Raw genomic sequence first — 26,595 nt, forward strand, 5'->3', positions numbered from 1 at the left:
CTCAATACAAACATTCCGCTCCCACAGAATTCCCCGAAGCCTTTTCCCCGGAGGAAGCTCTGTGGGCTTCCCATGTCTGCTCCCGCTGTGCAGCGCGGGGAGCTCAGCGCTGCCTTTACCTGTGCACAGCTTAAACCTTCTGATTCCAGAGCGCTTTACAGAGCGGTGGTTCATCCCCCCGAGGGGCAGGAAGTCCTCGGTGGCAGAGCCGGGCCGCAGCCCCTGGCAGGGCTTGTGCTGGCTCCGAGCAGCCCAGTCTTTGGGCATTGCTATTTGCAGTCCCTCGGTGCACCTCGCGGTGCTGTGGGGAGGCTCCTGTAACCCAGATACTCTCGGCGCCCTGCTGGCAGTGACAGCAGTTTGTGTCATCCATCACTGTGTACCCAAACCAGGGATGTCACCCCTGTGCTGTGGGCATCACCTGGTCAGCAGGGTTATGGCTTGGTTATGCTATGTTTCTCCTGCAGCTCTTGGGGCAGGCGAAGGAGTGATGCTCGGGGTTTGATGTCAGTGTCACCTGGTTGCCATCGTTAGCACCTGGCTATCCGGGTACCACCTGCAGCTCCTGAGTGTCACCTGGTTCCCATGGCTACCGCCCTGCCATCATGGGTACCACCCCCAGCTCCTGGGGTTTGACGTTGATGTTCCTCGCTGGGGACAACCTGCCGTGCGGTGCCAGCTCCCACCAAGGGCTGAGCGTTCGCTGAGCATCGCACGGAGCCCATCTGGGCCTCCACGCTGCCCTCGAAGAGCCCGTCCTGTCCGGAGCCGTGTTTCCCCCCCATCCTCGGGGCTGGGCGGGGAGGGGATGGGGCCGGGGCTGTGGGCAGGGCCGAGGGAGATGACGCCGGGTGAAGGCTGCTGAGAGCCTGCCCAGCCCCGCCGCAGGCCGAGCGGGTGGCCGCGCACTCGGGCTCCGGCAGCATGGACGTGACCGTGGATCTGTACCTGGCCGTCCCGCTGCTCTTCACGGTCCTGGCCATCGTCCTCGCCTCGGTCTTTGTGAAGCTGCGGGGAGGCGAGGGGCAGCGGGCGGCGGAGCGGCAGCCAGAGCCGGGCAAAGCGGAGCCGGGCAAAGCGGAGCCGGGTAGAGAGGAGCCGAGCTCGGCCGCCGGGGGCGAAGCGGAGCCACAGGGAGCGGCCGAGGGGCCGGGGGTAGAAGGGAGCCGGGTGCCGGTGGAGGAGGTCGGGGCGGGCGGCGAGGAGAAGGAGAAGGAGAAGGAGGAGGAGAAGGAAGAGAAGGAGAAGGAGGCGGCGGTGGCCGAGCAGAAATCCGCGGCCGAGCGGAGCCCCGAGAGCATCCCCCGCCCGCCGGCCGCCGCCGAACACCGGGAGCAGCAGCAGCAGGAGGAAGAGGAGGAGGAAGAGAGCAAGGTAAGGGGAGGGAGGCTTGAGGGAAGGCGAATTTCGCGTGGGGGGCTGCACGTCCTTTTCCCAGCAGCTGCTCCAGGTGCTGGGGGTGTTGCGCTCTTTCTGTCCCCCCTTTTTTTGTGGGTTGCAGCAAATCGTCCCCCTGCAGCATGAGGATGCCCCAGCTGCTGTCCTTGCAGCCCCAGGGTGGTCTCCCCTTTGTGTCCCCCCCCAGCACCCTACTGGCCTCCCAGCCCGAGCTCTGACCCGTGCTTGAACTGGGGGGGGGCTGCCTCGTAAATCCTCCTCCAGCTCCGGATCTTGTTTAAAAATAAAAGGGTGACCCAGCGGCCATGGAAGGAGTTTGCCCTGCTGGCTTCCGTGAGCTCTGCGTTAATGCTCTGTGCCGTGGGCCTGGGGACCCTCGAGGGGCTCAAACTGACTGTGCTTCTCCCGGGGCCGCCCCTTGTACCGGTGAGGGATGCAGGCAACAGGGTGACCGGGGAACCCGAGAGGGATGCAGGGCACGCAGACGTGTTTGAGCTGGGGAGCACAGCCTGGGGCCTGGCTGCCTGCTGGCTATTATTAGCAGCATTGCTAATCCTTGGTGACTGCGTCCAGGCTGCTGGGCAGTGTGCAGACGGACGGACAGACAGCCGTTGTCTTGGAAGGCATCGCTACTGACTCGCCGGGCGCAGCGGGCGAGGCGCAGTGGGTTGGCACTTCTGTGTCCCGTGGTGATCATCAGGGCAGTGCCATCCCTGCGTGCTGGGACCTCGCCCTCCTCCCACCTCCTTCATCTCCCATTTCTTTCCCTGAGTCCCAGCACCATCCCTTGGCTACGGGGATGGCTCTCAAGCAGACCCCCATCGTCACAGCCTTCCAAAAGCGCTGGGGACATCTGTCCATCTCTGGGATGAGTTGTGGGATTTATCAGTGCTCTGCAGGGCTGGGGAGCCCAGGACTGCCGTTCGCTGGCTGTATCCCAGCTGGGATCGCTCAGCAGCACCCAGGACGTGCGGTTTCTCTGTCGTCTCATTAACACGAGTTGGGAATGTTTCTCCTCCCTCCTGGCTGCTCTTCAGTCGCATTTTCCTGAGCAGACACCACTGCAACCTACTCCTCCTTCAGGAACGTGGCACTGCAGTTCTGTCTGCCCGAAGGTGACCATCTGTATGGGATGTTCCTCTCCCCTTTGGGTGCCCCAGTGAGCACAGCCCAGGGTGCCCACGGCCTGGAGGACACTGCGCTCAGTGCAGGTTGTGCCTCACACAGCAAAGCACAGATGGTGATGGGCTGATGGTTGGACTCGATGATTTTTTTCCAACCTCAGTAATTCCACGATACAGGACAAGGTTTTGCTTCCTTGGGAAGTGATTCCCAGCAGCAGGGCAGGGTGAGCTGCTCTGGCACCAAGCAGTTGTTAACAGGTGTGGATGGGAAGGAGTTTGGTCGAAGCAGTGAGAGCTGCACAGGCTGGAAATGAGCCCTGCCCTACTCGTGGCTGAGGGCTGCAGTCCCTTGATGTGACTCAGCAGAGGCTCAGGCCAGCATCGTGCTGCTGTAGGCTTGGAGCTTTTCGGCAGACCCAGTGCATCAGACAGCAGTGGGCTGTGCTCAGCACTCTGAGGCCTTTCTCCTTTTCCCTGCTGTCTGCTCAGCACGTGCTGCTTCAGATTCTCTGCAGCCATTAAGCACTGAAGCAAGTGCTGATGGATGAAGCAGCGTCGGTGTGCTCAGTGCATCACCCTGCTGTCTGTGTTCCCTCCTGCTGCCTTTATGCTCCGGTCCCTGCCTCTGTCCTGCAAGGTCCCTGTCCTGCCCTGGTGGGCAAGGTGATTCTCTGTGTGCTGGGCAGGGCTGAAAGAGGGGGAATCAGGGGAAGGAGATCTTCATTCCCATTGGGTTCTGGTGGTGGTTCCCTTGTGTCTGCTGGCTCCCATCACTGACAAAAAAAATTAATTAGTTTGTCACTGTTGGAGCTCGTTATGTGATGGATGCTGCTGCCCTAATGAGAAGCTGCTGGGTGGGAGCTGTGGCAGCTTAGCGTGGGTCCTGCCAGAAAGGAGCAGAAATCCCCAGATCTCCCACTAGCTCTTCTGCCCAAGGGCTGCTGCTCTGCCAAACTCTGCCCATCAGCTTCCTTTTCCCCTCTTTTTAAAGGCTTTTTCCTTCCCCTTTCCCTCCTGGCTTCTCTTTTTCTGTCTGGCTCCCCGCTGCCTTCCTCTTGCAAACTCTTGCATCAGGCTTGGATCAGAAGGTGCAGCCATAAATGGCAACGTGGGGCTGGGAGTTTCCAGGGTAATTTTCTCCCTCCTTCTTTGCAGCCCAGGGCCTTCCCATTTCCCTGCAGTTGGAATGGATGAGGGGCTCTGCTTGTCCCCATCATGCCCACGGGACAGCAGAAGGGGTGGGGGCCCAGCAGCCCCTCCTTGCGTCCCTTTAGAGGAGGGAAACCTGCTGTGGGGAGGGAGGAACTGCCTGTGGTTGGCCATAAATGAGCTGAAAACAGGGTGATGGGGAGCCCAGCCTATATTGCCCTATGACAGAGAGGAGGCTTTCCCACCTGGGAGATGCTTTAGGGCTGGAAGAGGGCTCATAGGCTGGGAAAGCCATGAGTGGGGCTTTTGGGGAGCACTCTGTTACTGCTCAGTGCCCCAAACCTCCCCGGGGGTCTCATCCTCGCTGCTGCTTTTGTCTGCAGCCTGCGCTGCCCAAGTCAGGCTCACACGTGGGCGTTTGCTCGCTGGCCATGGAAGCTAAAGGGCAAAGCACATTTCTGATGAGCTAACAAATGCTTGAGTGCTACAGCCAAGGTCTGCCAAAAGCCAAGACAGCTGTATTGCCGCATTGTTATTTAAGGAAATGACTTGGGGGATTTTAACCCTGCGCTGGGTTTGGGGGGGCTGTGATTTGGTGGCGTTGCTTATGGGAGCTCCTGGCAGCTCCTGCTGGGGGTGCCTGTCCCACCCGTGTGCTGGTTGTGCCACGCAGTGTCAGCTCTGCAGAAACTGCTCTCCATCCTGGCAGCCCGACTGCTGCATCAGCATCCCCAGGGCTGCTGCTGTGCCTTCCCCTGCTCTGCAGCACTGTGGTTCAGCATCACCGCATCCTCGTGTGACTGTGGTACCACTGATCTGGCAGTGGCCGTGGGGCAAAGGCTGCCAGCAGTGCTGTCCTGGGTCTTGGCGGGGCTTTTCTGGACTCTGTCTGTGTGTCCAGGGTGCAAATGTGCTCTTTGGACTTGCACCCATGGCCAGGAGCAGCTCCTGGCTCATTCCAGTACTCATCCCATGGGCTGCCTGTGGGAGCTGCTCCCGACCAGGCAGACAGAAGGACAGGGCTGTGGAAGGCAGGGCTGCAGCGCGGGGGGAAGGGAGCTGCCGGCATCTGCCTCTGAGCAGAAAAATGCTGTGCTGTAGTGAGCAAGCAGTTGCCACGAGCAGAGCTCCCCAGTGTGACCACAGCACATAGCAGTCTCCTGCTGGCCTGGCAGCCCAGCCTGCTCCCCCTCTGCTCCCATCAAACGTTTCTTCCAGTGGGCTGGAGCAGGAACAGTTCTCTTTCAGCACCCCCAGGGCCAGGGCTGAGCATCATCCTCTCTGTTGGGTGCTGCTCTGCTGGCCACGGGGCTGCCCAGGTATCAGCAGTGAGTGCCCATGTTTGGAAGCGTGGCCCAAAATAGCGATGGCTGCTGGGGTGTCAGCCACGTGTCCTCCTGGGGAGCTGGGTGGTGAGGAGAAGCCAAGGGGCTGTGAATAATGCGCATTCCTCACCGATGACAAAGCAAGCTGGGTCTGAGCAGTACCACGCTTAGTGGTGGATATGAAGCCACCGCTGCAAACCCAGTGCGGGGTCCGTGCTGGTTCCCCTCCTGTCTGCATCACACAGGGAGGAAGGCACGTGTGTGGGCACTGCCTGTGTCCCAGCCTTATCTCCAGGGCTGGAGCTGTTCTCTCCCTCCCCGCGTTCCATCTGCAAGGAATCCGGCCTTGATAAAGCTTGCTGCGACTCGTGGGAGGCAACCCCAAAACTTCCAGGCTTGGTTTGTGTTAAAACTCCGTGCTGTTTGATTCCTCCCTGTGCATCCTGAGCTGAGATGGCTCCTGCTGGGGGCAGCTTTGCTTGCCCGTGTCTGTGTGGGATGGATGCTCCTCTTGCTGGGCCCCTCCATGCCCCAGACCCAGCTCCAAGCCTCCCTCCCTGCTCCTGGGGCTATTTTTGGTGCTTGAGGGCCCAAGGGAGGAAATGACTGTAATGGCAGCCCCGTGGGCATGGGGAGAGGGCAGTTCTCATGACACTGCTAGGCAGTGAGAAGGAAGCAGACTAATGAATGTTGCTTGTTAGCAAAGCATCCCTTTCCCCTCTTCTCAGAATGGGGCAGGGAAGCAGTACCCGATTTTGAGGGCTCTCATAGGTGATGTAGAGCAGCACCTTCTGATCATGGCTGCTCTGTCTTTTTCCTCTGCAGGAGGAAGATCCAGACTCAGACAGTGAGAAGCTGATGGTGAAAGAGACGGAGGATGATGATGGTGAGTGCCAGAAAGGCAGTGCCCCACGGGGATGGTCTGAAAAGCTGAGCCCCAGTGCCTGGGGATGGTCCCCCATCTCTGAGCAGTGCAGGGGAGAAGGACCCAACATCCCAAAATGAAGGGACATGGAGGGAGAAGCAGCTACTGGGGATCCACACACAGCAGAAGGGCCCCTGCCCTTGGGCTGTCACTGTTACTAAATACCTGGGAGCAGACAAACAGCTCAATCCCTTGGAGCAGCACCCCAAAAGCTCCTTCCTCCCCTCGAGGCACATCTCTGGAGTCTGTAGGCAGAGCCACATTTAACTAATTACTCAATTAGTTGATTGGAAAATGATGAATTGCCTCACTGGGGTGGCTGTGCTCAGAGAAAACAAAGCAGGTGGCCCATCGAGCAGCAGTGTGTCAGTGGGGCTGTGCCCACATCCCCTCCGTGCTGGTGCTCCTCCTGCTCTGCCCCACTTTCCTCCCAACCCGGGTAAGGCACAGCATGGCAATCCCCAGGCTCAGGAGGATTACCCTAATGCCACAGGGAATCAAATTTTAATCATGCGAGGTGGGAGAAGCGCCTTCCCTCTGTAGGGGACAGGGTTCTACAAAGATGTGTGTGTTCCATCCTGCTGGGCTTCCGTGCAGCATCAGGGGTGTTAATGGGTCTGGTCGATCTGGTTGGATGAACGACGGGCGCCTGCTGCCCAAAGGATGATGGTGATGGTGCTGTGCCAAGGTTTGCCCTTTTTGCTTCATGGCTATTTTGGGGCAGCTCACATGGAGTCGGGCACGGCTCACGGCTTGCTCAGCATCCCCACGAGCCCACGGTGCACGAGAGCAGCTCAGCCCCACTTTGGGAGATGGGAGGCAGGAGGCAGCTGCTGAGCTCGCAGGGCTCTCACCCGGCTCACACACTGCCAGCGCTTGCAATGCAATGCAAGAGAAGAGATGAAAAATAAATATTTTCTTTCCTATGCTCCTGGCCAGGCTCCTGGTAAGTAGGTCACATCTTCGCCCTGCAGCCGGCCACGTGAAAGCCCTGCCTCCCTGCTCCGTGCTTCCTGAAGTTTGTTTTCAGTCTGCAAAGAAAGTTCCTGAGCTCAAAAAACATCCAGCGGTTTCCAAAGCCACAACACGTGGGCAGTGAGATAGGTGGCCACCTCTCCTCCCTGCTGCTTGTTCCTTTCTGGTGGAGCAGCAATTAAACTGCCCTTTTTGAACAGGCAAAATCTCAATTTGGCAGAGAACCGTGTGGGGGAAGTGATTTTAATTGTCCTTGAAATCAGGCGAGCTGTACGAAGGTAATAAAATAACTCCTGGGCTGCACCAGGGCAAGGAACAGGATGTTACACCCTCTCTTTCTGTTCTTTCCCTCCCAGTGTCTCCCAAAGCAGCAGCAGCAGCTGATTTTCTTTCCATACGCTTTCGTGACCACTTTTATGGGGTCTCGTTGGTGCCTGGAGGTATCACCCAGGATGGTGGGTTTGTGGGTAACATGCAGCGTCCCGGGGATGCACAGGCAGTCAGGCTTCTCCCTGGAGGGGAGAGATACAGGGCCACAGCATCTTCTGTTGGTTGGACTCCTCGGAAGGAGCCCCGGGGCTCTGTGAGGACAGCAGATGGTTCTGTGGGTGCAGCTGTGCTGAGCAGCTGACACGAGGCAGCTCCATCCCACAGTCCTTGGCAGATAAAGGTCTGTGGATCAGCAGCTGCAGATAAGCGCGGCTCCGTGAGCCCTCAGGGCCGCCCTTTGGGTCGCCCCCCACCGCTGCTGTTCTCTGTTGTCTCTGGGAAGATAAGGAAGGGGAGAGGTTTCTAAAGGCAAACGGAGCTCTAATAAAATCCGATTGGAAAAGGATCAGCTTTGCTTCGAGATCCGTGAGCTCTGGCACTAATTAGCCCGAGGCTGAGATGGGGAGATCTGGAAAGGGGCCTCTGGGGAGAGGAGGGGAGAGATACCTCAGGGTTTCCTGAGGCTCTGGAACCGATGGTGGAAGTCTCATGGGTGAATGCATGGGAGCAGGGCTGGGCGTGCAGCTCGAGCCTGTGGATGCTGAATGTCCCTCTCAGGTGCTTTCTGTCTCACACCATCTCCTGCTCTCCTCTGTCCTGCCCTCCCCAGCTGCAGATGAGACGTTCTCTTTTAAGTACAGTCCTGGAAAGCTGAGGGGAAACCAGTACAAGTCAATGATGACCAAAGAAGAACTTGAGGAAGAACAAAGGTATGCTGAGTTTCCTTTTTTCCCTTCTCACCTGAGTCCATCTGGTTGGAGGTTTCTTGAAGCAAGATCTCACACCACCACAAATACAATCACGTGGATTGAGGAGATACAGGGCCACAGTGATTCACTGCAGCTGGGCAAGCTCCTCTGGATGCTCAGACCTGATGTCTCACCTGTGCAAGTTGGTGTATATCCACGGACCCATTGGCACCACGTTGATTTCCATCCGTTGAGGCTCTGACTGCCCCTTCCCCTCCCTTTGCCCTGTCAATTGCCTGAGGGTTTGGGTACAGCTCTGAAATACTGGAGCAAAGGGAGTGAATGTGGAGCTTTGGAGCTCCGTATCCCAGTGTGGCCCACAGCATGCTGAGGAGATGCCAGTCCCTCCCTTGTCATCCCCAAGGAGGGGCTGTGGGCCCTAGCTCTCCATGCAAGCTGCCCTAAACATGCTGATCCTGCACCATTTCCCTTCATGTTAGCCCCACTTTCACACCAAGGGATGCCTTCCCTTTCTGCCCACAGGTCTCAGGGTTCACTGCTGTGCAGCTCTGCTAGGAGCAGCGCTCTGCTTGGGCTGCACGCTCTGGTCTCAGCCATGCAAGCCAGCTCTGGCTGCTTCTGGGCTGACCCTGCATTGCTGGCATCAGGAAAATGTTTGCTTTCTTCCCATTATGTCTTTATCATGCCTGGAGCATGCAGTCTGTACAACACTTGCCAGGTCTGTTGGCATCACTGCTTTCACATGGGGAGGGGATGATGGAATGAGCAGAGTGAATGTGAATGAAATCCCAACCCACAGGGTTCAATGGGAATTGTTTTGGGGGATCCTGTAAGCACCGGTACAAAATCCACTGCAAAACCCTCTGCATCTGCAGCTCCAGCAGCCAGCTGAGCAATCACTGCGTGAGGGTTCGAACGGGAGACCTGCAGGGCTGGCTCCTTCGTGGCAACAAAAGCCACTGGGCATCCTGTGGGTGCGGTGAGGGGACGTCGCTCTCGCTGCATCCCCAGCCAAGGTTTTGTCCTCTGGACTGAAGGATGGGTATCAGTGCTCACGTCCCAGGGAAGAGCTGTGCCCCCAGGGCTGGCAGATGGCACTGAAGATGCCTTGGAAGCTCTCAGCAGCTCGCACACTGAGGGCCATTGGCAGCGCGTTTTCCTACTGCTCCCTTCTGCTGTCTCTCCTCTCTGTTTGTGTTGTTCATTTCCTTACGGCAGCTTTATGAATTTTGTTTTTTATGTTTTACTTTTGTCCTGCTGTGTCGCTGCCTTATTTTCTTCCCTGTGCCATCAGCAGCTTCTCATTTCAGGGTGCTGTGTGGGTCCGGGTGCTGCTGGGTGAGGTCCAGGTGAGCAGAGGGCAGCAGCTCAGCCTGGTCCCCCCGAGCCCCGTCCCTCTCCCTGGTTCCATGCGTTCTGCTCTCTGACCGCTGCCGACCCGCTGTGACCCAGGTTTGCCACCTTTATGTTGCAGGATTGAGCTGACCTCTGATCTCACATCTCTGTAGCAAGTACCTTAGGTCCTCGGCCACAAACATTCTTGCAAATCTGTTTGGTAAGGATGCGCCGTTTCTTAGAAGTAGTGTTACCATGGATAACATCTGCTAATGTGTTTCGGTGGTTTTGCTGTGGTGTTTTGTTTTGTTTTTTTATTCTTTTGGGTTTTATTCTGGGGGGGGGGAGGGTTTATTTCTGAGCCATCTCTCCCCCCTCCCTTCCCTCCCCATAACAGATTAATGAGTCTGCTCCCCCTGCTCCATCTCACTTCCACGAGCACTCCAAAGGGACCTGGAATGGAGGGTTCTCACGTCCAGCTGCTCAGCTCTTCCATATGGGTTCCTCAGCTCAGACATCCCATGAACGCTTCTATTTCCTGACCTGGAAAATGAGGGCAGTGAGCTGGTGGTTAGCCCTAGGGCACGTAGCTGGAGGTGGGGGCTCAGCCTGCTGCTGACCCTTCAGTTGACCCCCATGGGCCAGCAGGCACCTGTAGGAAGCAGCTTGGAAGCAACATCCCCAGAATGCAAGGCTCCCAGTTGGAACTGCCTGTTGTGGTCTGTCATCAGGAGCCCTTCCTTTGGGGACACCTGATTTTGGAAATGCCACTGAGATCATTCCTTTTACAGGAAGACCCGTAGACAGTAGGAGAGGAGAGACATGCAGTAGGAAGGGTTGTTTAAACAAAAACCCACTTCTGCTCATACTCTGCATCGCTCCTGAAGCTGTGGTTGCCTTGCCTGCTATTCACTTGAATCTTGCAGCTTCAAACTGGCGCTAAATCTGGACTCCAAAGGGAAGGAATGTGACCTTCATGGAGTGATGCAACTTCCTGCTTTTTGATTACTTCAGTCTTAAAAAATAGCAGGACTTCTCAGGAGGGAAGGACGGTCACTCTTGGAGGCAAACACATCTGCTTGGCTGGTGGCACTGCACACCTGGGGGGTTACCAGCACATGGAGAACAGAAGCACGTAGCGTTTGTTCCTCTGGGGGAGAAAAGCAGTCTGAGCAGGAAGGGGAAGGGAGCAGGGAAGGATGCAGCCTTGAGTCAAGCCAGCATTGCATATTTCCCAAATCCATCTCTTCTGCACCTGAGGCTTTTGGTCATCGATTGCCAACTGCAGCTGCCACGGTGCAAAGCGTGGGGATGTGGGACTGCAGTGGTGCAGCCTGTCCAGGCTGGATGGGGCACAAGTACAGCCCCAGGGCTGTTAGTGGGTTGGTTTGTTTGTGCAGTGAGCGCTGACAGCTGCAACAAGGCTGCATTTTTAGTAAAAAAAGAAAACAACCAGGAGAGAGATTCCCGTAGGTTTTTGTTTTCAGTTCTCTCTTTCTACAAGATAGAGCAGGTCCCAGCAAGTCCTGGTTGGCCTTGGTGATGCTGAGTACCTCCCACTCTTCTGTAGGTGTGCAGGCTGAAGGGAAAGCAGATCCCACACGATAGTCCATAGGAAGCTCTTTCCTCTTTGTCTTCTCTTGTTTCTGAGGTTTCTGGAGAGGCAGAGCTAGAAAACCAGAAGCTGTCCCCCAAGCTCTGGGTGCTGCAGCTGCACTTCCCAGTCAGTCACCTTCCCTGGCCAGCAATGAGACACTAAGATGCTTCTCATTGCTGTGTGGGCTGCAGCATAGGCAGAGGCTGTGTTTTCTGCATGTGTACTCGGATGAGATGTTTGTGGTTTTGCATAACCTAAATTAGTGCCAGGAGTGGAGTGGGAAGGGGAAAGCAAGAGAAACAGGACAGCAAAGTTTCTGACCCTGAGGGGCCCAGCTGCAAACATGAGGGCACCTCCAGGGCTGGAAAAGCCTCACAGCACTCTGTCCCTTAAAGCAGTGCCTGAGTGAAACTCAGTGCCCCAACCTGCCCAGAGCCTGCTGCTTGCAGGTGTGATGGATGGCTCTGTGATACCACAGTCCAACCTCTACAGGACTGGGGAGAAGGTAGGGAGGGCTGCTGTGTTTGCTTTGCTAGTAAGCGTGGTTCCCACAGTCATCTCAGCCCTTCTAGGATTAATTCTCTGGCTCTCCTGGCCAGCCATGGGTGGGTTGAGAAGGTACTGCTTGCAAACTGGAGTTCAAGCAAAGGGAATGGGATGGCTGTAAATCCTACCCACTGCCCTTCTCTTGGTGATCAGTTAGCAATGGAAAGCTGGCTAGCCCCCAGTTGGGTCCAGGGTGCTTCTTAATTACGAGCTGCTAAATAAACCTAGGCTTGGACCCTGGAGTTTCAGCAAGGCAGGGCGCATGGCCAGACCTTAACTGCAGGGAAAGGCAGAGAGAAGACATGGGGATGTGGGACTGGAGTGGTGCAGCCTGTCCAGGCTGGATGTGGCACAAGTACAGTCCTAGGGCTGTTAGTGGGCTGATCTTGCTCTGCCAGACATCCCAGATCAAATGGGGATGCAGCTGTGGCTTTAGGAAGAGCTGTGCCGAAGTGCCATTTTGAACCAGACAATGCTTGCAGTGATGACTTGAGAACACAAGGGCAGGAAGCAGCTGCTAGGATTTAGATGTTGGACTTTGACCAATTTTGAATATGTCCACTGCTGGCCCTGTAGAAAAAGTGGGTGATCTGGGCTGGGGGAGGCTGTATTTCAGGAGAGCTCTCTTTCTGCATCTGTCCCTGTCCTCCTCCTGCATTGCCATCACATGGCCCTGGCTTGCTTGCTTGCTGTCCTTTCCTGTCCAGCATGGCACTTCATTTGGATGAGGGAAGCTGGTAAGTTTGGCTTTCTTTGGATTTTTATTATTTGTTTGCTCTTCATCTTCTGCAGCACGATAGTCACCCTGGGCTGAGGGAGGAGAAGTAGCAACAGGGGGCTACAAACACTGTGAATGTGGGGTTCTGTTCAGATCAGGCTGACCACTGCTTCACTGCGGCCCCCAGCCATGGGGATGGCAGTGGCCGTGGGGAAGGCTGCCTTCAGCCACAGAACAGCCTAGGAGGAAAGGGGCACATGGGTACAGAGGGACCCACCAAACTCCCCTGGCTGTGATGCATCTCCATAGGGAAAATGTCTATGAGAAATCAGTGGGGCTGAGCTCAGGCCCTATTTATAGAGCATCTGCTTGAGTCATGAGTCCCACGGAGCAGCTCAGGATGCCTCCCTTGGAAACACAGGGAAAAGGGAGGCTAATAGAGCCCTTCCTCTCCTCTCCCATCCCTGGGGGGAACCTTCCAGACGCTCCTCTGCAGGCTGAGTCCCCAGCCCTGCCGTGGGATGAAGTTTCAGACTCTGCTTTGAGCTCCTGGGTTTTTCCTTTTGGCTGAGGTCCCGAATTGTCCCAGCTTGTGCCTGCTTTGCATCTCCCTCACCCAGCGCTCACAATTTGGCTCTATTTGCTTCTGCTTAACCTCACGCTGCATGGGCAGCTTGCTGTTCCCTCTGCTAACTCTCTGGGAGCCCAGGCTGCCTCCCTTGTGGCATCATGGGCTGCAGGAAGCCAGGCATGCAAGCATAGGTTGGCCCATCTGTTATTTTCTCCACTTCTGTAACATGGACTCAGGTTCAGGAGCATCGCAAAGGGGTGAGCACAGAACTGGAGGAGGTGAGCTGAGCTGAGCTGGCAGAGTTCAAGCTGCCTTCCTGGCTGTGCTGTGGCCTTTTCAGCTGTCACTGCTGCGGCTGGGAAGCGTAGGAGGCTTCTGCCTTGAAACGGCACTGAGCAAGGGCAGCTCAGCCTTGCCAGCCTTGTCCTTGAGCTGCTGGGACTGTGCTCCTAATTGCAGCCTCAGCTGCCGCCTTGGTGTGCTGAGGAGCAACAGGCACCCCCAAGGTCCTATGCAGCTTCTGGCTGTTTGGTCCCACTGGAGGAATTTCAGATCTGTGCAGATAAAATCTCCCTTTGGTACCTCTCACTCTCTCACTCTTCTCTTTCAAAGCACTCTCTCTCCATATCCTGCGGTTAAGTTCTCTCTCCATGTTTTATCCACTGACTGAAGCTGGCCCACAATTTTGGGGCTGAAGGGGAAGCTTGGATTTAGTAAGTCCTTCCTCGTGTCGTTCCTGCAGTACTGTGCTCCTGGACATGATGCTCACTGCCAGCAGTGAGATGATATCTACCGCAAGGGTAGAGACACAGGAAGCGATGGTGATGAGACTGTAGTCTCTGTAGTAAGATGGGAGGGAGATGCCTGGGGGAGCCTGGTTTCCCAGTGCCAGGCCCAGTGCCCGTGGCCTTTCCTCACTGCTCTGGAGCCTCAAAGGTGAATCATAGCCTTGGAACGAGAAGAGCCTGACGCCAGAAGGTATGCGCCCTCCTTGCCAGCACTTCAGACCAGAGGACTGATGTTCTTGAGAAGCTGAGTGCCTGCTTTACCTGCTAGGGGAAGGAGCTGGGAATGCTCCACGCTTCTGAAAATCAGCTTTCCAGATGAAATTCTTCCTGAAATGGCTGCAAGCAATTCCCAGAGGTGGTTAGAGCAAGATGTCTGGGGATCTTCTCCTTGGAGAGTGTCGAGGCCCCTCTGGAAAGCTATGGACAGTTGGGATGAGCTGTGAGGTTTCTGACCTCCTGCTGTGGATTTTGACTGCAAGAGGGCCATTAGCGCTGGGATGCTGCCTGCTCTCTGACAAGAAGTCCATGCTCCAGTGCTGTCATTGCTGAGCTGGAGTGAGGGCAATGCTTCCGAGGCCATCAGAAAGACAATTGGTTTCCACCTGTGCTGGAGATGCTGCTCTCAGATTGCAGAGGAACTGCAAGCAGGACAAAAAGGAAGGGATAAAAATGTCCTTCCCTTTTCCTCAGCAGCAGAGACCAGTTACCTCAGGCTTTGTTCAACCTCATGCTCCAGTGTTCCCAGCTTCAGCTCCTGAGCCATTTTCCACCTATGACCTGCCCTTGTCTAAGCTCCTTATTTTCTGGTTGCTCCTTGCATATAACCACATCCAGTTGATCGACACTATGATTTATTGACTTGGCCCTTACTGAGGCCAGAGCAATTTGGATAATCTATATATGAAGAAATAATCCATTAAAAAAAGACCATAACCTGGCTTGATTCATATGCTGCCAGGGGAAGGAATGCTGGTAAGGCTGATTTCACCATCCACGTCAAATGGAAAGCAGGGAAGACCCAAGGGTAGGCGGTGGCTCATGGCTCACCCTAAGATAATTAAATCTCTCAGGCTCCATGGCAGCAATGTTGGAGCTTTTCATTCCAGGGAATTATATGGCCCTGATGTTCCCATGACAGTCTGCCTCATGCTCTTTAATCCCTCTCCCAGCTTGCTCCAGGAGCAGACAGGGGTATCCCTGTTTTGCTGATAGGGAATTTGTGGTTTTGACAGATATCCTCCATCAAGGCCATGTTTTGTTTAAGATCTCACCCCTGCTGTCAGCCCAGCCCTGTCCTTTAGGTGAGTATCCCTGCAGAGGGGATGCATCTGAGCCCCATCCACTCTCCCTGATGTCCTCCATCCCTCCCCACTCCAACTGTGGCACGCTGGAGGGAACTTCTCCTTCTGGGCCCCCATGGCAATGAACTTATGCCCTCATGTGTAAAATCTGATTATGCTTGTGTGGCTTGAGCAGGATGATCTGATGGTCAGTGCTGCGAATCCCACACAGCGATTATCCACTCTGGAGAATTTTCTTTCTTTGCCATCATGGGTTGGCTGCTGAGCTTCCCCAGCACTGCCTGAGGAGCCCTGGGCCCTTGTGAGGCTTCAGCCTTCGTCTCCCATCCGAGATCCGGGTTGCTGAGTGTCTGTACAAAACAGCAGACAGTTGAACTTTTTGCAGAGGAATAAGGAAGAAATGAGGCTGCAACTTGCCTTTATGTTGTAGCTGCCAGGAGCAGGTGACATCTGAATGAGACTCAGGCGTTAGGCACTGTGAATCCTACTGAATTCAGGGGAATTAGGCTGTGCTCCATGTGTATCACAGCATTCCACGAGGCAGTCAGGGCAGAGCATCTGAAGGGTTCAGGCTGGGAAAGAGGGACCACATTCATGCTAACATGCTGCAAGACCTTGGGGAGTGCCTGGATGTCTCCATCCATAAAATGTATCTAATAATCTCACCCTCCTTCCCTGAGGTATTAGGAGAGGAGGGAAGCGCTGTGGTCTATAGAGTCTGTTGGTTTTGCCTCCTTTCTTTGGTCAGACAGATCAATAGAAAGGTTGACCCATTCATCCAGGAAACCGGATCCTGGCTCATCTGGTTGCAGGTGGCAGGAGGAACGTGGGCTGGACAAGTGTGTGAGCAGCCCAAGACAGCTCTGCATGGGACACTGAGGCAGTAATCCTTGGAGCTGATGAAGGTTTCCAGTTAGCTGGACTTCTGTAGCTCTCATCATAGGCCAGAAAGAAAGACTGCAATTCAGGTTTGATGCCAGATGAGAGGATTTACACTTCTTTGGCCAGGTTTCAGCTATCCTGCTGCAGTTGATGAGGAAACGTGCCTCCTCCTTTGAGGCACGTGGTTTGCAAACAGTGACTTACTCTTCCCAGAAGGGGAAAGCTGGCTTGCCTTCTCCTCCACTCATACCGAGTTATCCTCTTGCTCATTTATATGAATAATAATGAAACCATCCTGAGGGGTGAAATGACTGAAATATTTCTCTTCTCTCCTTGTTTCTCTTTGCAGAACTGAAGACTATATGAAGTTGTCCCTAGCCTCCTCCTAAAGAAATCCCTTGGCATCTTTAAAGGCTTGAGAGAAATACCAAAACCAACCAAACACACCCATAAGAGAATCCATAAGCCCTCAAAACTTGGCATCCCTCTTGCTCTGAAGTTGAGTTCTTCAAAAACTCCTGTGGTATCAAGTTTAAGGAGATCCTTGTGTGTCTCCATGGACTGGGGCTGGGCCCAATGAGTGACTTGAGTTGTGTTTGGGGGGGCTGGGATATCCTACGTTAACCTTTCTCCCTCTCCTTCAAACAGAACCCAAATTGGATACCAAATTTGCAGCGAGCCTATTAGTTTTGTTCACTACCACGTATTAGCCCTGCCATGAAGTCAGTGTTGTTTCTTTAGAGGGGTGGGTGAACTGTAGCTCTTCTCCCAGACTGGCCTGGATCTTGTACCAGACTACCAAGTTGTTTCTTCTTAGAGCCAAATCCTTCCTGTGCTGCTGGGGAGTGGGAACTGACTGATCTCAAACACTGTGTGACATTACTTTATTCCAAAGGGTGGAGGTACGAAGTGGGATCAAAGTAAGGGAGAGAAGATGTTAGCTGACTTAAATCTCACTTCTGTAGTTATTTTAGCAAAGAGCTGATCTTGCAGGTAGATGGAAGACTGGAGGAGTGATGAAGGTTGATAGCTTAGCTGCTCAGTTTGTGGTGAAGGCTTCGGAGACCACACTTTGACTGTTGTTATCCGGATTCACGCTTCCCCGCTCTGTTCCCAAGAGATGAGACCCAAGGAGGTAGCTATGGCACTGTGAGCTCCCACAGCTCAGCATGAGATTAGGGGGGTCCTGGAAGAGACGCCCTCCCCATTTCTCTGCCCGCTTGCTATCCCATTGCCCTCTTTTCTTGCGAGCCCAGTGGCTTGTCCACAGGAGCCACATCTCAGCACCTCTCCTCAGCTCCGTCAGGGGATGAATTTGGCTATGTGCACATGCCTGCTCCAGGCACAGCAGGCTGCGAATGAAAGCCAGCTGGTCTGTGAGAGTGAGAAGAGGGCCCAAGTCCTCTAGTGATGTTGCAGAAGCACCAGGCTGGCTGGGATCGCGTCCTTCAAGTCTTCTCTCACTGCAGGACAGCAGCCTCTTGGCTAAAGCTGCAAACATATCAGAAAACCAACAGGCTGCTTTTTCTATTTTTTTTTCTTTCCTTTTTAATTCCTATGCAGACGATACTTGAAACCTTGTACACAGTTGTCCTTTCCAGCGCCTGGGGTTGGCAAGTTCTTAATAAAAGGGCTCGTTTAAAGAACAGCAGGAGGCTTCAGCTTAGAAGAGGCTGGGCTGCCCCTTCCCAGCCAACAACTGCAAGCGTCTTCAGTGGTTTGCATACGAATTTAGGCACACCCTCTGCTTCAACACCCACTAGTACAGCTGCTGTCTCCCTTTGGTGCTGGCTAGCTGACTCTGTGTCCCAAGCACCCAACTATGCAAAGAATGCCTTATATACATTGTGTTTGTTACATGGCAATACGTACATCCAGCAAAGTCTATAGCTGAGTCCAGATTTTTGCTAGTGGCAGCGAGTCAAACTATTTCTTCAACTCAAGTGGCTGTCTGGGTATTTTTTACTTTTGTTTTGTTTGTTTGTTTTGTATCTGATGGTGGCTCTTATATGAAGGACTGTCATTCTAGTGGCTTGAATCTGTAAAAATTGCCTTTGTTTGGTCCAATAAACCTTTGAATAGTTTATTTGGTTTGTGCTTGCTCTCCCTTTCTCCAGCAGCTTGTAACTTTTTCCTCAAGAGATCTGTGTTGAAAATCTGGACTTTAGGTTAGAGGTACATTCTGTTTTCTCGTGCCTTTTACCCTAGAAGTGACTCCAACAGGAACGGAGTCAGGCCAGTGGTGAAAGCCTGGGTTCTCCCTTGTTTCTGCTGGAGCAGCTCCGTGCTGCAGTAGCATCCTGACCTTGTTTGTGTGTGGAGCAATTAGCAATCTTTCCCAATGCAGAGCTTTGCCCAGGATTTCAGCTGCTGCCAACACAGATGCCCAGCAGCTCCTGAAGCTTAGATCTGCTTTAACATACCTACATCTAACTGCTCCAAAACTCCAGTTAATTGTGAAAGTTTGAGACTGAAGTGCCTAAAGGAGCCTGAGGGAGTGAAGTATGCAAATTCAATTCCCTATCAAGAAGAATTAGGCTGCTTTGAAAAATCCTTAATTAATCTATTTTGTCAGCAATAAGTAAAATCCTCTTTGACTTCTTGAATCCAAGCAGCTTTGAGGACAGCAGTTACGGGAAGAGAGAATGATTCTACTTGTGAATGGGATAGTTTTGATCTGAAATCACCAAGAAAATACAACCTGGAGCACTACAGAGTTGTTTCACAAGGTGGCCTTTGATAGCAGAAGCTCCTTTTTGAAATCAGCTTCATGTTTTTGATGTCTCACTCTTCTTTCTCAGGCTCTTTGCTCTCCTTATCTTTGTTTTGCTCTCCCTTTGTTGTAGATTATGAAGTGCAGAGCAGTAACACCTCTTTTTGATTTCTGCTTTCAAATGTACGGTCGTGAAATTTAAAGTCGAGGGGATGGACAGAATGTATGGATGCTGTGTTTTAAAAATAAGTGGGGATTGTCAGCGATCTCAGTTTTGGAGACAAGAATACAAGGAAATGGAGCCTTAAGCAGCTGAAGGGTTCAGTACTGTTAATGTCTGTGAGATAATAAGTGATGGATGCAGACCTGAGCAGAGCGTTTGCAGCTGGCCCGCATTTCCAACACGTGAGGCAAAGACGTGTATTGGATTTCTCCAATCAGTCTGGAAATGTGCCCTCTGGTACCCAGTGGTGATCTAAAATAAAATATTGATCAGTGACGACTGTGCTGCACCTCCTCTGGTCTGGAAAGGGCAGCTGGAAGTGTTTCATGTGAGCAGAGAAACATGCATAAAGGATAGACAAATCCAGGTGCTGGATAGGCTGTGGTAGAGCTTTCATAACCAAAAGGTTCCAACATCAGGATACATTTGGCCTCAAGATAATTGCGTTTTAATTGTAATAGGAAGTAATTGGCAAATGAACTTCCTTTTGCCAGGATGTGCTTTCTTCCTGCCCTGCCTGCAGCGATGGTGCTGGGAAGACAGCTGGCTGCTTCTGCTCCTGCTGGGGCTGAGCCCAGAGGGGAAAACACAGAGCTTGATAGGAACTGGGATGCGAGGGCTCCTCAGCTCATTCCTGACTGTCTCCTTCCACTCATTCTTGGCGTGCGTACTTCTAACTGTTGATGCTGTGCTTTCTTCATTCAGGAAGGGGTTGCGTCCTGGTTTTGCCTGTCAATAGGTTTTTTTACTGCTCCTATTATGGAAACAGCTAATAGCTTGTCCACGCAGGACTTGCAGGAAGACTACCCCAGGTTAACCAATGGCCTCCATTTAAGTGGATTAATTACAGCGTATTAAAGCCCTGTGCGGAGAGCAGGCTGTGATGGGGACAAAGGACACTCGACAGGGTGACTGTAGAAATAAAAGCAAGAATCAATATTTCCAGCTGAGGGGAAGTCTAGTGATGCTAAAGACACGGGAAGAGCAGCAAATTGGATCGCAGCAAATCTGTGCTCTGAGTTGCTGAATTCTGACTCCACAGACCTGCAATATTCATTTTGACCTAAAACTGTAGGCAGTTGCATCAGTTCGTTCATTAGGCATCTGGGAGGCATTTGAGAATACGTGATATTCTCGTGCAGCCCTCCCTTCTTTATCTCTGAGCAATGAGCAGTAAATATGTGAACAATATAAGCTCTCCTATAAAGATTCCTCGAACAAAGCATTGTGGCAGATACCAATCATTGCGCTGCAGGACGTATAACAATGGTTAACTGCTTCAGGTAAGGCAAAAATCAGGGTATGAGCTTTTATGGGGAGCAGGAAATTAACAATCAGCTGTGGGACCTTTAGGGCTGGAAATCTGAGGTAGATGTTCTGCTGGTCTGATTCTGCCCACGGAGGAATCATCTCATTGCTGGACAGTTGAGTTCATCTCACTTTTTGACACTGGCAGACAAACTCTTGAATCAAAGCAGATTCCAGCCTGTGATCTTGTCTTATAGTGGCTGATTAAAGTCACGTCCACAGTGGAAGGCAGTCTAGTCTCTAGTTTTACAGTAAGATATGAATTTAAAACTTAACAGCTATTCCTGAATTACTCTGCATCTGCATGCTCTCACTACAGAATGAAAGGACGCTGTGCTGATGAAGCTTAATCCATTTTTGCCATAGAGCCCACTGAACTGGGACGTGGTGATCTTACAGATTTCCACACGTGGAGTTATCCTGGAACTGTGAGCATAGATAAGCCCTAAGGTACTCCTCCAAAGCTGATGCTAAAGCAGACAGTTTTATCTCCGTAAGAAATGCAGAGAGGCATGCAAGATAATCAGATAGCTGTGAGGGTGAAGGATGCGGAACCAGAGGCTATCCCTTTCTCATCTTGCATGGGCAGATTTCCTGCAGTCAACAGGGCTTGTAAAATGACCCACGTTTGGCTTCATGTTTCATTTGGTGAGCTTGTTCAGAGCGCCTGCTGGGGACTGGCTATTCCTACTTCTCCTTTTCTTGTTGACAGGGTTCAGAGAGAGCAGCTGGCTGCCATCTTCAGGCTCATGAAGGAAAAGAGTGACACATTTGGAGAGATGTCTGAAGGAGACATGAAGGAGCAGCTTAAATTGTATGATATATAACCGTACAGCCAGTGAAGACGATGCCCAAAAGTCATCTTGGTCGTTATTATACAGGAGATTGTAGTGCTATAAATGTGTTTCAGTAGTTATTTTGCATTTCCAGGTTGTTTTGCAAATGCACACAGGCCTGTGATATGTATTTCTTAAGACTTGCAGTTTTTCACCCTTTTAATCATTTTTTTCTTGAAGAACTGTAATGGCATTTTTGACTCGTGTAGAGATTTTATCTCTGGCTGAGCCATATGTCTCAGTCACATAATCTAGTTAAACTTGTAACTTCTTCCTGGTCATGCTCCGTAGGAATGAACTTTCAATCTTAGTAATGTATTGCTTTGATAGCTGAAGGAAGCCAAAGATGATAGAAGAGCAGATTTAAAACGAATGGAAAGAATAGTATAGAGTAATTCAGGTTGGAAGGGACATGGGTTGGGAGGGACATAAGGAGATCTGTAGTTCAACCTCCTGCTCAAAGCAGCATCAGCTGTGAGGTTAGGCCAGGTTACTCAGGGCTTTATCCTGTTGGGTCTTGAAAACCTCCACAGATGGAGACTGCACAACCTCTCTTGGCAGAGAGGCTTCCAATCCTACAGTTAGAAAACAAATAGCCAAAGCCAAAGCATTAGTGCTGAGATTAGATGTGAGCTGCCATTCTCATCTCCTTGAAAGGAATACTTCATCCTCCTTCACACTGGCTTTTTGACACAAATCCAAGATGGTTCCGGCTGACCCCGCTGAGCTCAGCTTCATGCCTGTGAAAACAGCAGCTGGCTGCATCCTGGGAGCAGAGACATCTCTTCGCCTCTTGACACCGGTGAAAGCAGTGCAGAAAAGTGGCTGGCATTTTTACGAGGACAATTGCGTTCAACTCAGATTGTGTTCTTGTAATGCAAAAATGATGTGAGAATCTACGTACTTAGGAAATCTCTGTGAAGCTTTGAACAGTTTTGATCAAACCTTGGCGGTTTAGACAGAGTAAATCAGCATTCCTAATTTAAACTGATTGTCTTCTCGTGTAGCTCTCATGAAATCCTGTTAAATACTTTATTGGGAAGGATTGTCTTGGTTTTAGTAACTATTCACACGTTTTCTGACCTCGTTTTAGGGAATGATCTCTTTGGATGAGGTTTTCTTTATTTTGTACAATTCTTTAGAGCCTGATGGCACCAAGTACTACAATATGTGGTCAATGTTTCCCACTATAGTACATTCCATAACACTGTATGCTTTTTGACTTCTAGGAATCATTTTATCTTCTAATTGTTTTCACATAAGCCAGGGCATGCTGATTATGAGATCAAGCTGGCTCTACTGCCAAGTCATGACTTAACCTAAATATCTGGGTGTTCTCCTGTTCAGCACGTGGTCAAAGGTGTCTCACAAAGTGAAAAACCAAGCAGACCAACATCTTGCTGTGTGTGGGAACCACAATTTCCTTTGTCAAACTGTGAAACCGAAGAAAGGTAGGAAATTCCTATATGGGAATTCTCTTTCGTTCCATCTGGGCAATGGGATTTTTTTCCAAGGTTATTCTTGAAAGGAAGAAAAAGAGAAATCAGATTTGGAAGACTTTTTAGACTTTGCTTAGTAGACTCTACAGTTTATTTCCATTTTTATATTTCTTCTTTTACACGTAAGCCTTCTCTGCACAGGAATATGTCTGAAAAACACCTCCCCAAGCACCTCATCATGAAATGGTGCCCGCAGTGCCCACCCCACATAGGGAAGTGGCTGCCACCAACCCATCCCGTCTCCTAAGAGCAGTGCCTCCACGATGGTGACAGGACAGCAGTAAAAGCTGTCATCGACAAGGCCCGTATTTCAGAGAGGAATAAGGCTAAGTCTATCGAGGGCCCTAGGCCACGTCCGCCTGGAGAGGTGGCAGGCGGGGCGGGTCAGCAGCAGGCCTCGTTGCCATGGCGACCGCCCGCTCACCGCGCGGCACCCGTAGCTCGCCACGGCACGGGAGAGGCAGCGCGGGAAAGGCGTCCGCGCCGCCGTTGTCATGTAATACGCATGCGCGCTGTGTGACGCAGCCCTACTGCGCATGCGTGCTGGCAGTGCAGTGTCTTTCCGGAGCGGCGGGCGCGCATGCGCCGGGCCGCGCTATTAGGGCGGTGCATGGTAAGATGGCGGCGCTGCTTTGTGTGTTCGAATGAGTTTCCAGACGAGTTTTGAGGCTGTCGTAGCACTAAAAAAGACAAAAAAAAAAAAAAAAAGAAATTTCCCTCTTCAAATCCCTTCATTCTCTTAAGTGCTGTGTCCAGGTTCCATGTGTCTGACAAAAGAATTAAATCCACGGTCCGTGAATCCGTAATAGCTGCATTTAATCCTATAAGGATGGTGGGAACAGCGCTCAAAAAGCATGTTATCTGTAACAGCCTATTTTAGACAATGTAATCTCACGTGGAGAGTGAAATAACCCCGTCTGAAGCTCGCAGTGGCTGTGAGGAGTCTGTGAGTTTGTGCATTGCGGGAGCAGCACCAGCTGGTAAAGATTGCTGATGGTAAGGAAAATGAAGTGCTAGAGCCTGTGTGAGCATGGCTTTCTGCTAGGAAACAGAACAAAACACGAGAGTCCGTGTGAATTACTGTTACCTTTTGCATATTAAACCCATGTAGTGGATCCCAGCCAGGAGCTTTGGAGTAGCTGTGAGATGCTCCTTTTTCTGAAGCTGAAAATCTCGTGTCTGTAACGCTGCCTTAATTCCCAAAGTAGGTCAGGAATGCAGGCACCGAGGTAGGGATGTGTAGTGGGTGAGTCACGGTGTGATCAGCTGTTGAGAATGCTGTGTGCTGCTTACATTCCTTAGCTGCTAACTTGTGTCTGTAACAATAAACAGAGGAAGCGTTACATTGCTTTATCTTCTTTTGTTGCATAGAAACGGATTAATTGCTTGTTTTCCGGGAGTTGCTTTGGGGAGTGTGACTGTTTTCATATAAAGCCAAACTGAAGAGTTTGCATTGTGGAAACAGATGAAACAGCCGTTGTCCTGGGGAATCCTAAGCAGCCTCAACACAGCACCAAAATTGGCAGCACTAACAGGGCCAAACGTAGCGGAGGAGTTGCGTGCCTTCTCTGTGCAGTCATGTGTGGACTCACTGCAGCACATCTGGCTGTGAAGCTGTGATGCATCACCCGGGGTGAGGTATGGTGACTGTTCATCTTCTCTGGAGTCATTTTTTCCACCTCAGCAGCGGAGAAGAGATTGCAGTCTTGGTGCAGAGAACACTTGGTGAGAGGTAGCGCTGACAGAGCTGCCTGGAGGTGGGAAGTTTGATTCTTTGGGAGTTCTTTTACCACTCTCCTGAAATGTCTGAGCTTTTCTTACCCAAGATTAATATAAATGCAGCCGTAGTTCACTTATAATTGTGATAAAGTTTATATAGCACAATTTCTATAGGTAGGTGGCAGGTGGTGGTGGGAGGGGAATGCAAGTACTGTTTATCCGCTGGATGGTGCTGTTGTTTTGTGCAAATAGCAGAGGTCCTGCAGAGCTCCAACTCCAACCTCAGGTACTGTTTTTCTTCAGCAAAATTACCAAGAAGTGCACAGTTTTTTCCTCCTTAGCAAATTTCTGAAAATCCTGTATGTTGCGATCTGCTTTTTATCTGGCATTCCTGGGACTGGCTGAACTTAATTGCTAAATATGGGGAAAGTCATATTTTCACTGGTTTCCACCCAGCCTGTTTCAACTCTGAGTAATTCATCCTCACTGGGACCAGATTATTATTACTGCTATTACTTTTAATGTAAATCTTTCCTTAGTCCTTCAGTTCCCAAGAGTTCAGCTTTGTTTCATCTGCAGGATGAGTATTTGTTGGCTCTGTCAAGTGCACCAAGTTAGCTAAGAGTCACTGGAATAAAAGTTTGTTGTCAAGAGGACTACTTGCTTCTGAAGGAAGAAGACTTCTGTTTCAAGGAGCACTGCATGAAAATTGTAGGTTAAGTGTTGCCAGTTATTCCTCCTGTGTGGGCTGGGTTTCCTTGACCTGCGGCAAAGGATTCCTGCATCATATCCACTGTCCTTGTGGTAGGATAGAGCCACATGGCATTAATGAAGAAGCAAAATAGTAAGGAATATGAATCCGAGTCACCCTGAAGCAGGAGAAGTGGCATTCTGAAGGCTTGTTTCTAGGAGGAGATTGTATATTTCTGCTATATTCAGGCTGCCTTAGTCCTTCTTCCCCCTTGTGCGTAGACCATGCCAGTTTCAACAACCCTACCATTGCATTGTTAAATTAACAGTGCTGTGAGTGGGATAATGAGACAGTTCCCTAAAACGTCCTGAGGAAATTGCACACTGTCCTGTACAACCCTGTTGTCTTCTGTAATTTGTCAGCACAGTGGAGGTGGAGAAATTGCTGTGTGGTTTTACACCTAATTCATACAACTGTAGGATCCCTCACGCTGCCCCTGAGGTCCTCTGGAGACTTTGGTTGCAATTCTCCCCTATGTCTGATCTTACAGACAGCGTCCACATGGGAGAGCAAAATGAGGGCAGGAAGTCTGATGTCGATGTAGTGGGAATATAACTTCAACAGAGAGAAATTTCTGTGTGATACAAAGACATAAAAGAGAATCGTGCGCTATAGATTAGTTACTTCGAGAAAAAGCCTTCTGGGAAGCAGCCAACACAGCAGTATTCTGCCTGGGATGTGACGCAGCTGCTCGATGTGAAGATCCTACAGATGGCAGTGTCAGCCACGCTGCCCCTCCAGGTGGGTTCTTGTAGGGCAGCTCTTCTCTGGCTGCCAACATTCTTTTTGTCAGCTCCTCTCCTGGACTTCTGTGGCAAACAGTTTCTTGATAAAGGGTGATTTGTCATCCTTGTTTGCTGATGGATAGCCTGTACCCAGGAATTATCTTGCATTGATAGTTTAATAATTTTTATACTGAGAAGCCCATGTTGTTGATGTCTCTGTTCACCTTTCAATAACGAGAGATGAGGCAGAACCCCTCTTGCTAATTGTATCATAACAGGTGGGCTTTAGCCTGCCCTTTGTAGCCATAACCACCCTCAGACCATCCCCAGCTGAGAACAAGGGACCCTTCCCAGTCTGTGAAGACATGCAAGTGCAGGCACTTGGGTTCAGGATCTGGGATGGTAATGGGTGGCTTTGTCCTTGGTATTTCTCAGCATGTGGTTTATAGCCAAGCTGTTGTACAAGACCTTCTCTAAACAGGTGGGCCCCAAGGCAGATTGCTCTGCATTAGTTCATGGTTCATTGTAGGGAAAGGTGTGGCTGGAATGCTGATGGCATGTGTCAGTGCACTTGGGAAGGAATGGGCTAAGAATGGTACCTTGATCAATTCCACTTGTGAATTGCGGTGTTGAAACAAAGTTCCATTATCTGGGCAACTTTGTACAATTGGTGCCTGAAGGTTCGCAGGCATGAGTGCAAGGTGCGTCGGCCTTCAGGTAACGTTAGTGACTGCCAAGCCTGCCTGGATGTTGGCCCCTTTGGGTGCAGTCAGGCAGGCAGAGCAGCTGCGTGTGACTGGCTGTACCTGTCCCTGGATCCTTGGCAAAGGTCAGGCATCCTTAAGACACTGTTTTGTGTTGACGTTCCTATCTATGAGTACAGCATTCAGTGGGCAACAATGAACAACCAAAGGATATGACTTCACAGGAAAAATTTATTGCAGTTGAACTAGGCAATAAATTTTTGGGGGGGATAACAAACCAAAGT

The 26,595-nt window shown here is 51.5% G+C and overlaps 1 protein-coding gene across 3 annotated transcripts; it reads left to right on the top strand.

Moving 5' to 3' along the window:
* The first annotated feature begins 835 nt into the window (after positions 1-835).
* MXRA7 (matrix remodeling associated 7) lies at positions 836-21,955 on the top strand. 3 transcript variants are annotated; one of them, XM_052688140.1, is made up of 5 exons: positions 837-1,374; positions 5,822-5,882; positions 7,996-8,095; positions 9,570-9,650; positions 16,183-17,919. In XM_052688140.1, exons 1-4 carry the CDS (start codon positions 925-927, stop codon positions 9,601-9,603), a joined length of 645 nt encoding a protein of 214 aa, XP_052544100.1. In that variant the 5' UTR covers positions 837-924; the 3' UTR covers positions 9,604-9,650; positions 16,183-17,919. The 3 variants fall into 3 exon arrangements, with proteins under 3 accessions (XP_052544097.1, XP_052544100.1, XP_052544098.1); XM_052688137.1 differs by lacking the exons at positions 9,570-9,650; positions 16,183-17,919 and adding an exon at positions 20,790-21,955 and having other exon boundaries at positions 836-1,374; XM_052688138.1 differs by lacking the exon at positions 9,570-9,650 and having other exon boundaries at positions 844-1,374.
* Positions 21,956-26,595: the final 4,640 nt, after the last annotated feature.

Source organism: Tympanuchus pallidicinctus, unplaced genomic scaffold, assembly GCF_026119805.1.
Source record: "Tympanuchus pallidicinctus isolate F22 unplaced genomic scaffold, pur_lepc_1.0 scaffold23, whole genome shotgun sequence".
Taxonomy (NCBI): domain Eukaryota; kingdom Metazoa; phylum Chordata; class Aves; order Galliformes; family Phasianidae; genus Tympanuchus; species Tympanuchus pallidicinctus.